This window comes from Prenolepis imparis, unplaced genomic scaffold, assembly GCF_030444845.1.
Source record: "Prenolepis imparis isolate NDT839.2.m4 unplaced genomic scaffold, iyPreImpa1.0 SCAF_7, whole genome shotgun sequence".
NCBI lineage: Eukaryota > Metazoa > Arthropoda > Insecta > Hymenoptera > Formicidae > Prenolepis > Prenolepis imparis.
Window position 1 is genome coordinate 13,045,263 of NW_028141165.1, and position 13,098 is coordinate 13,058,360.

General features: G+C 36.4%; 2 protein-coding genes and 1 long non-coding RNA gene across 8 annotated transcripts in view; 1 reads left to right on the forward strand and 2 right to left on the reverse strand.

The window, feature by feature from the left end:
* LOC145939075 (growth factor receptor-bound protein 14) overlaps positions 1–13,098 on the reverse strand; it is a 245,366-nt gene that overhangs the window by 183,741 nt on the left and 48,527 nt on the right. The gene's annotated exons all lie outside the window — the stretch shown is intronic.
* Positions 1–13,098, forward strand: part of LOC145939074 (protein-lysine N-methyltransferase SMYD4) — a 153,350-nt gene that overhangs the window by 1,148 nt on the left and 139,104 nt on the right. For 3 of the 4 annotated variants that reach the window (XM_083043135.1, XM_083043136.1, XM_083043137.1), the window contains exons 2-4: positions 878–1,238; positions 9,190–9,469; positions 9,611–9,659. In XM_083043135.1, the coding sequence (XP_082899261.1) occupies positions 1,169–1,238; positions 9,190–9,469; positions 9,611–9,659 (399 nt within the window). In that variant the 5' untranslated portion in view covers positions 878–1,168. Of the gene's footprint in view, positions 1–877; positions 1,239–9,189; positions 9,470–9,610; positions 9,660–13,098 lie in introns of those variants that run through there. The other variant, XM_083043142.1, reaches the window with a different exon arrangement.
* LOC145939078 (uncharacterized) lies at positions 1,230–6,818 on the reverse strand. The gene is made up of 3 exons (XR_014425782.1): positions 6,776–6,818; positions 6,260–6,441; positions 1,230–3,559 (listed from the first exon to the last, which is right to left on the reverse strand). It is a non-coding gene; the product is annotated as an uncharacterized LOC145939078 (long non-coding RNA).

The window sequence follows — 13,098 nt, forward strand, 5'->3', positions numbered from 1 at the left end:
GTATATCAAAGCATATCGGCCGTTACTGCCGCGAACGTATCAGATAACAGATCTGCTGCTTCTAACATCTCGCATCCTTTTTTTTTTTTTTTTTTTTTCACGTTTCGCATGCTTTTTCTCATTAGCTCATTGTACGATGATTCCAAAACGGAATAATATAACGATTAATTTGCAAACATTTATATATATAAAATATATATATATAATATATATATATATATATATAATTATATAATTATATATAAAGTTAAATTTTATTGAAAAAGCAATATATATTAGTGGAAATTACTATGTTTTTGGTTTCTTTGTTTCAATTTGCAAAAGTTTAATTTAAAATTATATACATGAGATATGCAATATTTTAAAAATAATTAAGATGCATTTTATATATATTAAAAATTAAAGAAATATATCATTATTACATCATCTTTTCAAGGTTAAATTAAGAATTTCAGGTAGGACCCCTATGTAATTTAGTATGTTATTGCTTAATTAATTCTTCTAGTCCTAATTAATTCTTGAATTGCATCGAGGGATCGATGCAGCGACACGTGCGATTCCTCAATTCTTTCAAAGTCATTCCGCCCTCGATATATGAAATCTAATATCGCGTTGTCTAATAATAATTCCGCGAAATTATAGAAAGCTCGATTAATTAATCTCGTCTCGGAAATGCGCGGGCGATATTATCTATCTACGATTCCAAGAATATAAAATTATATGCACGAAAACAAATTTTCCCGCGCGAATACGGCAAAGCCTCCAATATTCTACATATTAGTCATATGATAAATAATAGGTGAATAAAAATAAATTCTTGTAACCAGAGGGATTAATTTCGAAGTTGTTATAAACTAATGGTCTTTGTGGTTTTCAGGGTTCGATTCCGGTTGCGAGAGAACATGCCTAAGACCCCTTGGAAACGAAGGATTCGCACGACTGAAAGCAAGGTGAAGCCGTGCGAGACAGGACAAAGGGGAGAGACCTGAAGAAAAAAATATACACACGGAACATTCACACGCGGGTAATATCGCGTCGCGTTGTGTTGCATCTCAAGTAATTGCGCTCGCAAGTTTGTCGACATGGTGCCACATGACGCGAGACGAAAGGCAACGAAGAAGAAACGTAAACGCTACCGTCAACGAAGCGTGCCCTAGATCTTGGTTCTATGTACACTCGGAGTGCCATTTCGCCCTTGCTGCCGTACGATGAACCACGAGGATCTTCGTTGTGTACAGGTGAAGCTTGTATATTGTTCTGTCGCGCAGGCGTGCACCAGGAGCGGAATCGACGCGGATCTCATCAAAGTCTATATTTTGTTATTTCTTCAACTAGTTCGATCCTATTTTTATATCAATTAATATTGTCGATTCGAGATAAGTTTCACACATAAATTGTTCAAAATTAAAAGATATTATTTCTTCAAATGGCACGAAGATATTTGAGAGGCTGTAAATTTAATTCGGTTTTATACAAGTATATTTGTATATAGACATTTATTTTATTTATTTACGTTGTAAATTTATTACGGTTATACATTCTATTTGATATAACGTTTTGTGCCATATATAAAAATGAATGTCGCGTTGCGTTAAATCCGCTCCTGAATCTACACACCGGCGTGATGTTTTGAGTTCACCGGCATTCTATCCCGCCGCCCCCACATTCCGCTCGGGACCGGTGACGTAGCGTGACGTCACGGTAGGCGCCAGTTCCCGGGACGGACGATCGATCCTGGTCATCGTGCACGACCACCACTACCATCGCCATGGTGCGCGTGATGGGAAGGAATACGCGAATACGCAACTGCGTCGCGCGGAAAGTCGAAAATCTCGACGCAGATTTCTGGACCCGCGACGATGGTCCACGTGTTCTCGTAACGCGCGTTTGGTTCAAGGTCTCGCTAAGCTAGAGTTAAGGTCAAGTTAATACGCATCTCCAATTGCGTTGGAGACAATCAAAGTACAGGCATTAATTGAAGCGAATGACCTTCCTGCGGTAGGATCGAATGATTAATTCGTACACGCAATACACACACATGTATACATAAATTCATTCATAAGAGGCTTCATTTCTATGTTATATATGTTGAAGAACGAGATGATTAAAAATTTGCGCAAAGTTCACGAGGAAAAAAAATCTAAATTCTGGTACAACGTCGGCTTCTCGCCTGTCACGTCAACGTTAAAACGCCGTACTTATTCAAAGACGATGGGCTAAATTTACATGGCCGGGTCGCGACGTGTCTGACGTCGAAATGTTCCAAATATATAGAAACGAATGGGAGCGTCAACGGACAGAAAGAGAAAACGCAAACGAGGAAAACTCGTGAGAAAAGGGTTAGAAGGGGACGGAAGGGGGATGGTAGCAAAGACGAATTTACGAAGGGGGAATGACAAATGGCGAGCAAGCAACGCTGAGGCAAGGATAAGCGACGGGAGGACGTTCTCTGCGACGAAGAACGAAATCGGTTCAATAAATGCAGCGCTTCGGTCGTCGACGATGAGGCGAGGGAAACGCGGCGCGAAGGGAGCGAAAGAGACTGGGGCGGGAAAGTCTGTCTGCACGCGCATGAGAGAGAGAGCATATAACAAAACGAGCGCGACGTAGAGACAACAAACCCACGCCTGCGCCACGTGGAGCGAGCGTAGTAGTAATAATAGTCTGAACGAGAAAGAACCGGTTATATAGAGGAGAGAGACGCGGAGAGGTAGGGATAACCAGGGCGAAAATACTAGAAAATATCTAAGCTGAAAGAAGCGAAGAACATGTTTAAAAGTAACTTTAGTAGACGGAGAGAAAAAATATTTTGTTTCGATTGCGCGGCACCCCGTTGTCCTTTCTAAGGATTCGTTTGTATAAAGCGGTTCTGATGAAACAAAATACGAAAGCGAGACGATTAGAGGGGACTCTTGTCGGTCAATAACTTTGGATCGAGCGCGGGAAAGAAACCGGATTAGAGAGAAAGAGACAGAGTGATAACAATGCAACGTGCTCTGCGTGATCGCCAATACATCGCCTGTCTGTTACTGTTATTATTATCATCATTAATAATACATAGTGCGTCTCGTTCATTGTCGAACTCTGCAGGTTGTACGTTTCTACGCAATGAATATTTTACGCAATGATATTAAGTTTATTAACAGTAGTCTTTAATGATAAATAATTTATTATCATATTAATCATCTTTTTGATTAATTATTTTTTCAACATAATTTACTTAAATTTATTTTTTCTATTTTTGAATTATTATTCAGTTTATACAACTTATAGAAGACATTCAGCTTTCTGTTAGAAATTTTCACATTTGTAATTATTAACGACCTTGACGGAAAAAGATGAACGATAACAGTAATTAGTTGGTCGACGGCTTTCACGTTAACTATGCTAATGAATGCGGAAAGCAAGAACTGTTCGTACAAGGTGAACTTATTACTCAGTTCCAATGTAAATTATTCCGCGAAGAAATGTTCGACAAATGTTTGTGCTACATTCGATAAGACGTTCCATGTCTCGCTTTTGATCCATGTAATTTCCGAATAAGTAAAAATTACGCGACCTGAAAATCACATTTATCAAAATATAAAATCGCTAATTAGACAGTAATTTTTAATTTTTCAATTCGTGATGAAACAATTCAAAGAATAATGATCATTCTTCTCTAACATGAAAGAGAGAGATCGCGCTCGTAAATAATGTTAATATCGATAACTCATTTTGATATCGATTCGGAGGAATACGATTCTCAACTAACAATGCCACGCCTGCAGATGTCGGCTAGATGAACGAGGACAATGAGGAGGACGAGAGAAAGGGATAGATAATAGGGAGAAAGGACGAAGGGGAAAGGGATGAATGAGAGGGGATGGACGAGAGAGGGAGATAGAGAAAGAGAGACAGGATGATAACAGAAGAGGCATCGACCGGTCGGGGTACGTTGCCTGGACAACACAACGAACGTCGACTTTAGCCGAATTATTTGTTAAGCCGCGCTCACATACACACACACACACACACACACACACACACACGAAATGCGTTTATTAATATTGGATGAGAGTTGCATCGGTTTATCTCGGAATTAACGTTGCGCGAATATGCTGCAAGCCTAGGATATTCGCATCGCTTAAATGAAATTCCAGGATATCGTCGAATTTCCTGTATTTAGTTGCTAATTGAGCGAACGTATCAATTGAGAGTTTCAGAGACAATTTTGTTACTCGCCCTTTATACTCTCTCAACGCTTAATTTGATAAGATTCTTGAATTTTCAAATAATTCTGTTGATACTCCGGTATTTAAGCGATTGTCTTTTTTTCTATTCTTTTTAATGTCGAAATTTGTGCATAAAAATATGAAAAAAAAAAAATCACTGTCTAGATAGAGATATCACGAAATAAAAAGAATACGATTTGCCGCGGAATTGGACACGAGAGAAATGCCTTTACGGAGATATTGCGTTAACTGGAGCCTTTATAAACTCTCGGTAATTAAATTAAGCGCAGTTACGAGCACGTAACGACCAGACGGGGCTTCGCGAGATGCGTTTTCTACGTACGTTACTGAAATGCAATTCACCCTCGCGTTTTAAATGACACGCAACGACAATTATACTAGTTGTGCTTCCCTTTCTCTTTCGTGCATATTCTCCCTCGTCTGGTGTCTCTACGAGAGATTGGTTGGGCAAGGTCCGGGACGCTTTTCAAGCCACGACAGTCGCTCCCGAACGGGGGTTATTCACCCCTATCCCGATCGAATTTTAGGGTCTGTCAGGATCGCGAAATAATACACAGTTCTGCGAGAATCAAGTGAGTTCGCATGCAGCCAATTGAATCGGAAAATAATGCTAAGAATTTGTTTTTATATATAATCCATTTATTTACGCGGATGCGTTAATCAATTCTTAAATTTTTTACATTAATAATATAAAGCTGATTTAATAAATTTTTTATTATTAAAACAAGAGGGAAAGAGAAAATACTAATTTTTAAATTATTCCACATAAAGTTTCATCGTCGCGTACGTCACCGTTTATTTATTGTTACAAAATGTGTAAACCGAATTTTCCATAAATTATTTTCCGCAAGTTAATGGGCAGAATGCGAAACATCCGAGTCCGGTAAAATAGTCAGTGGCCGAAGGTTAAAATATGCATATATCGTGGAGAATGCAGAAGAATTGCATGCAAAAATGTCGCGCTAACGGCGTGCCATTAATCAGCAGGAAACCGCAGGCGCGCGCGCGTCTAGCCACGCGCAATTAAGGTAAACACGTGGTGGAAATTAATTAATCGATGCGCGATGCTATGCGTGGAGAACGACGTTATTTGTTGCACAAACCAGTCGTCGTCGCGCGAGCGAATAATGAACAAAGCCAACTAACGCATTTTTCAACACGACATTGATACAAGATTATTATGAAAACGTATAATTCTATCGTCTATCGTATCTGATAAAAATGATCCGATAAAATCTGTGCGTAATCAAACTTACGCGTCAATTGTGCCGGAAACTATTCACGACAGATTTTTTAATTTTTCATAATAGCACAGAGAGAATTTTCTTTTAGAATTTACTCTGAAAATCATGGTAATCGTGGGATAATATGGTATGGAAAGAATTTTATGAAAATTTCTCTGATTAATGTTTATCAAAATAAAAAATAATATCTATCACAATAAAATATAAAATATGTTTGATTAATTTTATTATATAGTTTAGTAAAATTAATCAAATATTTTATATTTTATTGTGATAGATATTATTATTTTTTATTGATAAATATTAATCAGAGAAATTCTCATAAAATTCTTTCCATACCATATATTGTCCCACGATTACCATGATTTTCAGGATAAATTCTAAGAGAAAATTCTTTCTGTGAAATCAAGAAATCAGAAATTATGTATCATTGAAATTGCGATATTTAGGACATTGGATATGAAGAGGCGTACTCTTTGTAGGATGTCGCAATCTGTACGACGCTTTATCTATGTACACGAATTTTTCATTGAGTCTCGTTTATCTCGTTAAAGCAGAATCTATCACGACGATCGATCGTGTTTCTGACACATCTGTCCGTGCTAGAAGTCAAGAAATATACTGGATGTAATCCTATCGGTTTCTGAGATATAACGAGCATATCGTAAAAATCGAGGAAACAAAGTATACCTCATCACGCTTGTGTCAATAGCGCGGCGATAACAGCTGGCGTTAGTCATAACACGAGGTGCGGGATTCATTTTACAGTACTTCACTAACCTCCGCGAGCCGAAGGTTGTCCAAACAAGTTTCGCTCGAATTATTCGCGCAGAGTCTTTTGCTTCCTCCTATCGCTTGCTTGAAATCTTTATTCTTTGTTTTGTATGGAATGTATGTAGTATCTCTGGAAATTTCACCGCACTTCCTTTTCTCCATCGATTTAATGATCAATTTGCGATTAACTTGCTTTTTAAATCAAAAGATAAATTACATAATTATTGCTTGAATTAAAATGCAATTAAAAATCACCTTAAGAATTAAAATGAAGAAACATTCATTTTTAACAGTCCAGTTCAATCTGAATAATCAATTACAATTTTTTCAATATTTATTTCTTTTTTATATTTGCAAATGAAATATTTCAATAATTGAAATTTTGTTATATAAGCTTGTGAATATACTTGGAATTGAAAGAGGATTAAAATGTTTTATTCGCACATGTAACAAAAATTCCATCCTGAGTCGCCAAAATAAATGGCTTTAATCAATTTAAAAATAATCATTATGTTCATTCACCTTTATAAAAGAGGAATCTCTGCTCCATATTAGTCAAGAAATTTGGAGATTAAAGAAAGTTGCGGACCTGCTGATCATACTTTCATAAGAGGAAAATTATTCAAATCAAACTACCTCGAAAAAAATCCTTCGTTTCTGATGCAATTTACTCGCTCAATTCGTTGTCAGGCTTGCAAATCCAAACCGGAGAAAATCATTCCGTCTTAATTTCACCGAAGATTACGAACGCGCGATAATCGAGCTCTCTCACCGAGCCGTGTCATTAACAGACAACCGAATATGACTGACTGACAATCAAAGTGTAGGACGCGACGAGAGTCTCGCGTACGCACACGCACTCACGACCGTTCACTCGACCATCGTCGCGTCGGTCGAAGGAAGTATCGACGAAATAACGCCGGAGACGAAAGCCGTTTATGACACACATTCTGACGAATGAGCGCCGTCTGACTGACGTAATGGACGATCGACATATCTTGGAGTATGACACGCGCATGGCAAACTATTCCGCCGTGTAATTTCGGTTCGCGGTTACGTCAGTCGACAATTTTGTCTTAACCGTATTAACATAATAACAGATATAATTTGACAGTTCTTCGAATAAAAAGGACGGTTCCAGCGTTGTACAACGATAGGAGGCAAAGCGCGTAAAAGAAAAAATGATCGATGTAGAACAGTAATGCTTTATAATTTCATCTTTTTACAAATTTTTGCGAGAATCTTACAATTTCAGAAAATTAAATTTAGATTTTCTAAAGCTTTTAAAAAAATGAAATTATTTAATTTGGATCACTATTATTATAATAATTAAGAGTATATATTTTTTATTTATATTATAGAATATTCTTTTCGAATGGGGAAGGCTAAAGCGGGATTGAGATAATTTTAGAATTAATATTGCAGTGTCGATAATAAAATATAAGGAAATGATTATTTATTGAAATAACTGTAGATTTGGTCAGAGCTACAAATTTCAAAACGAAACTGCGAAGATACGCAAAGGAGCGACATGTGTATGTTGATTTTGAATTTCATGTCATGTGCATAAATAATTCCGCAAAAATGTATGGGTCAGAAATATTTTTAAATTTCAATTTTACACTGTCTTCTTTAGTAAAATTTCGATAGGAAAAAAAAAAACATAATTATGAAATTATATAATATGAAGAAACATGGCAGCGCTCGTTGTTATTTTTTAAATATATATTATAGATCAGACGCTACCGCGAATCGCGAGATAATGCATGGCAACGAATACGCGGATAAAATTACAGAGAAGTTCGGTTCAATAAAACGGAAATATCGATGACTCGCGCGATCATGTATGCTTCAGATTCGAACGATTACGAATTCGAATACACGTTGTATTATACACATTACACATACATATATGTACTCGTATATTATATTTCATAAGTAAAGCTTCGCGTCCAATTATTCTTCGTATGAAAGCACATTTCATTATCGCGCGATAAAAGTTATCGTGCCAACGTTATCAACTTTATCCCCGTTTCGCAATAATCGTCGCGGTGGCAATCATAAAAAAGCAATCGTACAGGCAGGAAATGAGAGACGCCAGGTGTTTCGAGTTTCGAATGAAGCTCGCTGAAGGCGAGAGCTTTCGCAATAAGAAAGAAGTTCGTAAAAGTTCGCGCGATCCTCGATATTTTCACTTGTTGCGCGATAGGGACAACGAGGATGATCGATGATCTTCCTACCGTATCGTTTGATAACCGCAAACCACAGAACATCGTGCGGTGCTTATCGCTGTTTATTACCATTTTGGCATCTGATATCGATATTTCTAATAATACCACTTTCCCCCTTACCATGTGTTTGCGCTTTGCATTTTGTGTGTGTGAAGCTGGCGTCTGATTTCGTGAAAACTCATAAATAATTAAGAGCTCTGGCTTTATTTTCAATAATTCTAGAGTTCTTGATAGTTTAAACAAATAGTTTTGGCAATTAAAGCAACGAAAATGTCTTTGAACAAACTGAAATGCTAACTTTACTTCTCGCAGTGTCTCACTTTGTCCTACGGCATTTTCCTTATCAATAATTATCAGGATTAAAAAAATTTATAGTTTTACATGACTTCTAAAAAGAATTCTGTCTTTTAAAAGCAAAAAATATTAATTAACTAAAATAAAGACAACCGGATATCTACAGATATTGAGATGAGACGGCAGTCGATTTTCGAGAATTATAATACTTATTCTAAAGCTGCTATATCTTTTCGAACGAATCTCCTTCGAGTTTTAATTAGTTATTAATATTAAGTCATAGTATCGCGCGCGCATTAGAATGATATCCATCTTTTATTCTAATTTACATATTTATATCATGTATGTTATAATGCACAAAAAATAATAAGATTGTTCCAACATATGTATGTATTTTATTTGTTATCACAGGTAGCATTACTGATCAGCTGCGCGCGAGTTTAACTGCGAGATTCTCGAGTGCCGAAAAGATTGTTGCTTCGCGCGATTCGCGTTTTCGCATCGTTTATTCTCATTGCAAGTGCAATACGCGAAATACGCGTGTGACTCACGCGTCGCGTCGGGAGTGCCGTGTAAAGTGTCGAGTGATCGTAATTATTCGTGTTTTCGCGAGTGTCGCGAGTGCCACGAAGGACCAAGAGAGGAGGAGGAGGCCCGGGGAGGCATCGGGCGACGATGGAGCAACTGTGAGGTATGCAAAATAAAATCATTTTTACCTAAACTTAATTGTTTATGAGATATTCAATCGTTTCTAAACTTTGTATAAAACACTGTATATACACACGCACGCACGCATGTATACATATACATAATTTGAATGCTTTGTTTTCAGATCAATGTGCTGTGTACTACAACCTACAACTCCACTATTGCACGTATCGGTGAGTGAGAAATTGTTTATTTTTTAATATTTATATAGCGGTAATGAGGGTGTATGAAACTGGTGTCTTATTTCACTCACTTTGTTCTACGGCATTTTCTTTATCAATAATTATCAGAAAATTAAAAAATTATTTGTTTAAACTATCAAGAACTTTAGAAATATTGAAAATAAAGCGAGAACTCTGAATTATTTATAAGTTTGCACGAAATGAGACGCCAGCTTCACATACACTTGCATTTTCGCGCAAGATTGTAAATATAAATCACGCCGAGTTTTAATTGAACCCTCGTGTGTTGTTCTACATGTTTATGACACTGACAAATATTAATTCTAAAATTTTCACAAGTAAATCATTATTAAAATATTTATTTTTACATATGACAAAATCACTCTTGTATTTGTCAATTATTTATTGTTACGTTAGCACGCGAAATTAAAATAATTATTCTTAAATGAGATACTTGTTAATCTGTCCGCCTCTCGCGTCTCCGTGAGCTTTGCGTTTCGCAAATGACGGTAGGGATGTAACAAATAAAGTCGGAGGGCAAAATGAAAGGAAGAGACAACTAGAGAAGACGGCAAAACGAAAGGAAGGCTCGCGGGAGATGAATTTATGATTAATGCCACGAGACGGCCAAGTAGTAAAAAAAAGCGCTCGGCCGCCGCGAAAGTAAAGGGCCGTAAAATCTAATGAGATGAGTTCCATCGGGATCTCCGAGGGAGACTGGTCTCTGCGCGCATGGACCACTCGGCACCAATATTGGCTGCGTGCCTCTCGGATGGCCGTATTATACAGGGTGTTTGAAAACAGTCATATATTTCAACAAATTATTTCTTATTGAAAACTAAAATGATTTTTTCAAATTATATTCTATTCTATATTTTTTTACATTCTTGTTCAATATTTGTTTTCTTCAATAATAGAGATTTTATTACATTATCATTGTCTCTCTCATTATTATGATTTAGTTAAACGCAATATTTTAAAAATTTCTGATTAAATTCATCGTGCCGACAGTTTTTTAATTTTTTTTTTTTACTAATTTTGAGAGACGAGTATATTAGTGTCAATTCACTACATTCGAACCAATGGGTATTCAACACCTTGTATAAGAGCGAAAGTCGGATGTAGTCGGTGTGGTACCGATTAGCCCGAACGAAATTGCCTCTGCAAAACGACGATATCACGATTTCTCGTTCACCTTTCCTTTGTCGTCGTGCACCGCTTACGCGACGGTATACAGCGAGATTCGCGACCTTGAAGTGTAACATGAGAACGTGGAAAGTAACTACGCCAGCGAAGATAATAATAAACACACGCAAATAATAATGACATGCCATTATTCGTTCGTCGAACAAAAGTATTTTTGCGATTATCTCACTCTTCGCGAATGATTGTATTCGTGTACGATAAATAGAAGCGCCGTACGCGCGAGAATGGATTTTAATCACGCTCTCAAATTAGCGAATAATTGTCGGCGTAAAAGGTGTGCGCAAAAAATTTGCAAATGTCCCGTTAAAAGAGAGCGTTCCCATTCGAAGAGAAAATTGAGAAGCAATTGCAAAGCATATCGGATATCTTTATGCGCCGGTGCATAATTAACTCGCAATTTATGTTGTCCCGAGTAATCAAATGTGGATGACTGTCCTCTTCCTCCATTTCGCCTTTTGCGCGTTTATTAGCGAGATAGCCCCCCGAGAAATAGTACACATCGCTACGCGACGCGACCTTGATCCTATCCGTATCTGGTGATAGATCGCGATGATGAATTCACACGGCCCGTAACCTTTCGTGCCGAATTCTGCGGTCGAAGTTTCTATTCGATTAGAATAGTGGCGAGTTAATACGCAAAGTGTGCCAACGTATGACGCATGAAAAAAGCAATAGATTTCGATCAGCATCGAAAATTTCGCACAGAAGATATATATAAAATTGTATACATATACTTTGCATCGGGAGTTTAACAAGAACTCAAGGATGATTATCGCGATAAAGAAAACACGTCAACTAAATATTTTATGAACAAATTAAATTATCCGCAAAAATTGGTCATATATATAATATGGTCATATTTATAATATTTAAAATAAATATGACCATATTATATATATGACCAATTTTTGCGGATAATTTAATTTGTTCATAAAATATTTAGTTGACGATTATATATAATTATATAAAATATATAATTATATATAATTATATTAAAAATATATAATTATATATAATTATATTAAAAATATATAATCATATATAATTATATTAAAAATATATAATTATATACTTTTTAATATACATTTAGCAAGATGTGAAATTATTCACTGATGCTTTTTTTTATTGATAGAATATTAATATAAAATCATACTCTCTCTCTCTCTGCATCATAACGTATAGTTTGAAAGTTCAGTTGCCTTGTCGCGCGACAAATTTTATTTGCGCGTCAAGTAATACGGCGCACACCACGTTTTGCCCATTTGAAAGATTTGCTAGCGTTAACTGTAAAACGCCAGCGTTTTTTTGGCACGGTCGTTCACACTCTCGTCCGCTCTTCCTCGTCTTTCCTGTCGCGTTCGCACTCAAACTGCGCAGTAAACAAACCCAAAGTACGTTTACCTCGCACTACCGGCTTGTTGATCCGCTCGATTTTTCCCCCTTTTTTTTTGTCATTCTTTCTCCACTCGCTCTAAATCGCTCGAGGTGATGCCGTCATGTGTATTAAACAAATAATGTGTATTTAACAAATAGTCTTTCATCACATCTTTCACGCGCTTTCTCCATGCGAGTTCTCTAAATCGTGTCCTACGTGCAAACCTCAATAGACGTAAATACTTGAAATTATTATTGAATCAAATTCCATATCATTGAATTAAGCTCGAGTCGTTCTCAAAAGCAATGTGATTAAATACCATGATACAATTTTTTATCGATACGTGCCCTAACAGTGTGCTGCCAATGCAATGACGTGTTCTGCAATTATCACGATATCGTGATTGTGAAAGATGACAGTGACAACCTCCGATAAAAGTACAAATAACGATAAGGATATGATTGAAGAATAAAAACTGTCAACCTATTTGCAACTTCATTTTTCGATGGATTGATATAAATTTCGATGACATGCGTGATTTGTGATCTATTAGAATGATAAATATGTCAAATGTCTTTTTAATGCGTTTATTGCATCATCACAAAGTGCTTAATACTTCAGAATTTTTATCTTATCAATCTGACTTCTAGTGCCTTTATTACATCTTTTCGCCTTTATATAACATTCTAATCTTTATATAACATAACTTGCAATTTTAAATACGGTAATATCAGAATCTAAATCACTGATTATTCACGGAAGCCACATCCTCATATCTCGGTATATATGTACATATAAAAATATAAAGATTTAAATATTAAATAGTTGATATATCATACGAGATTATTA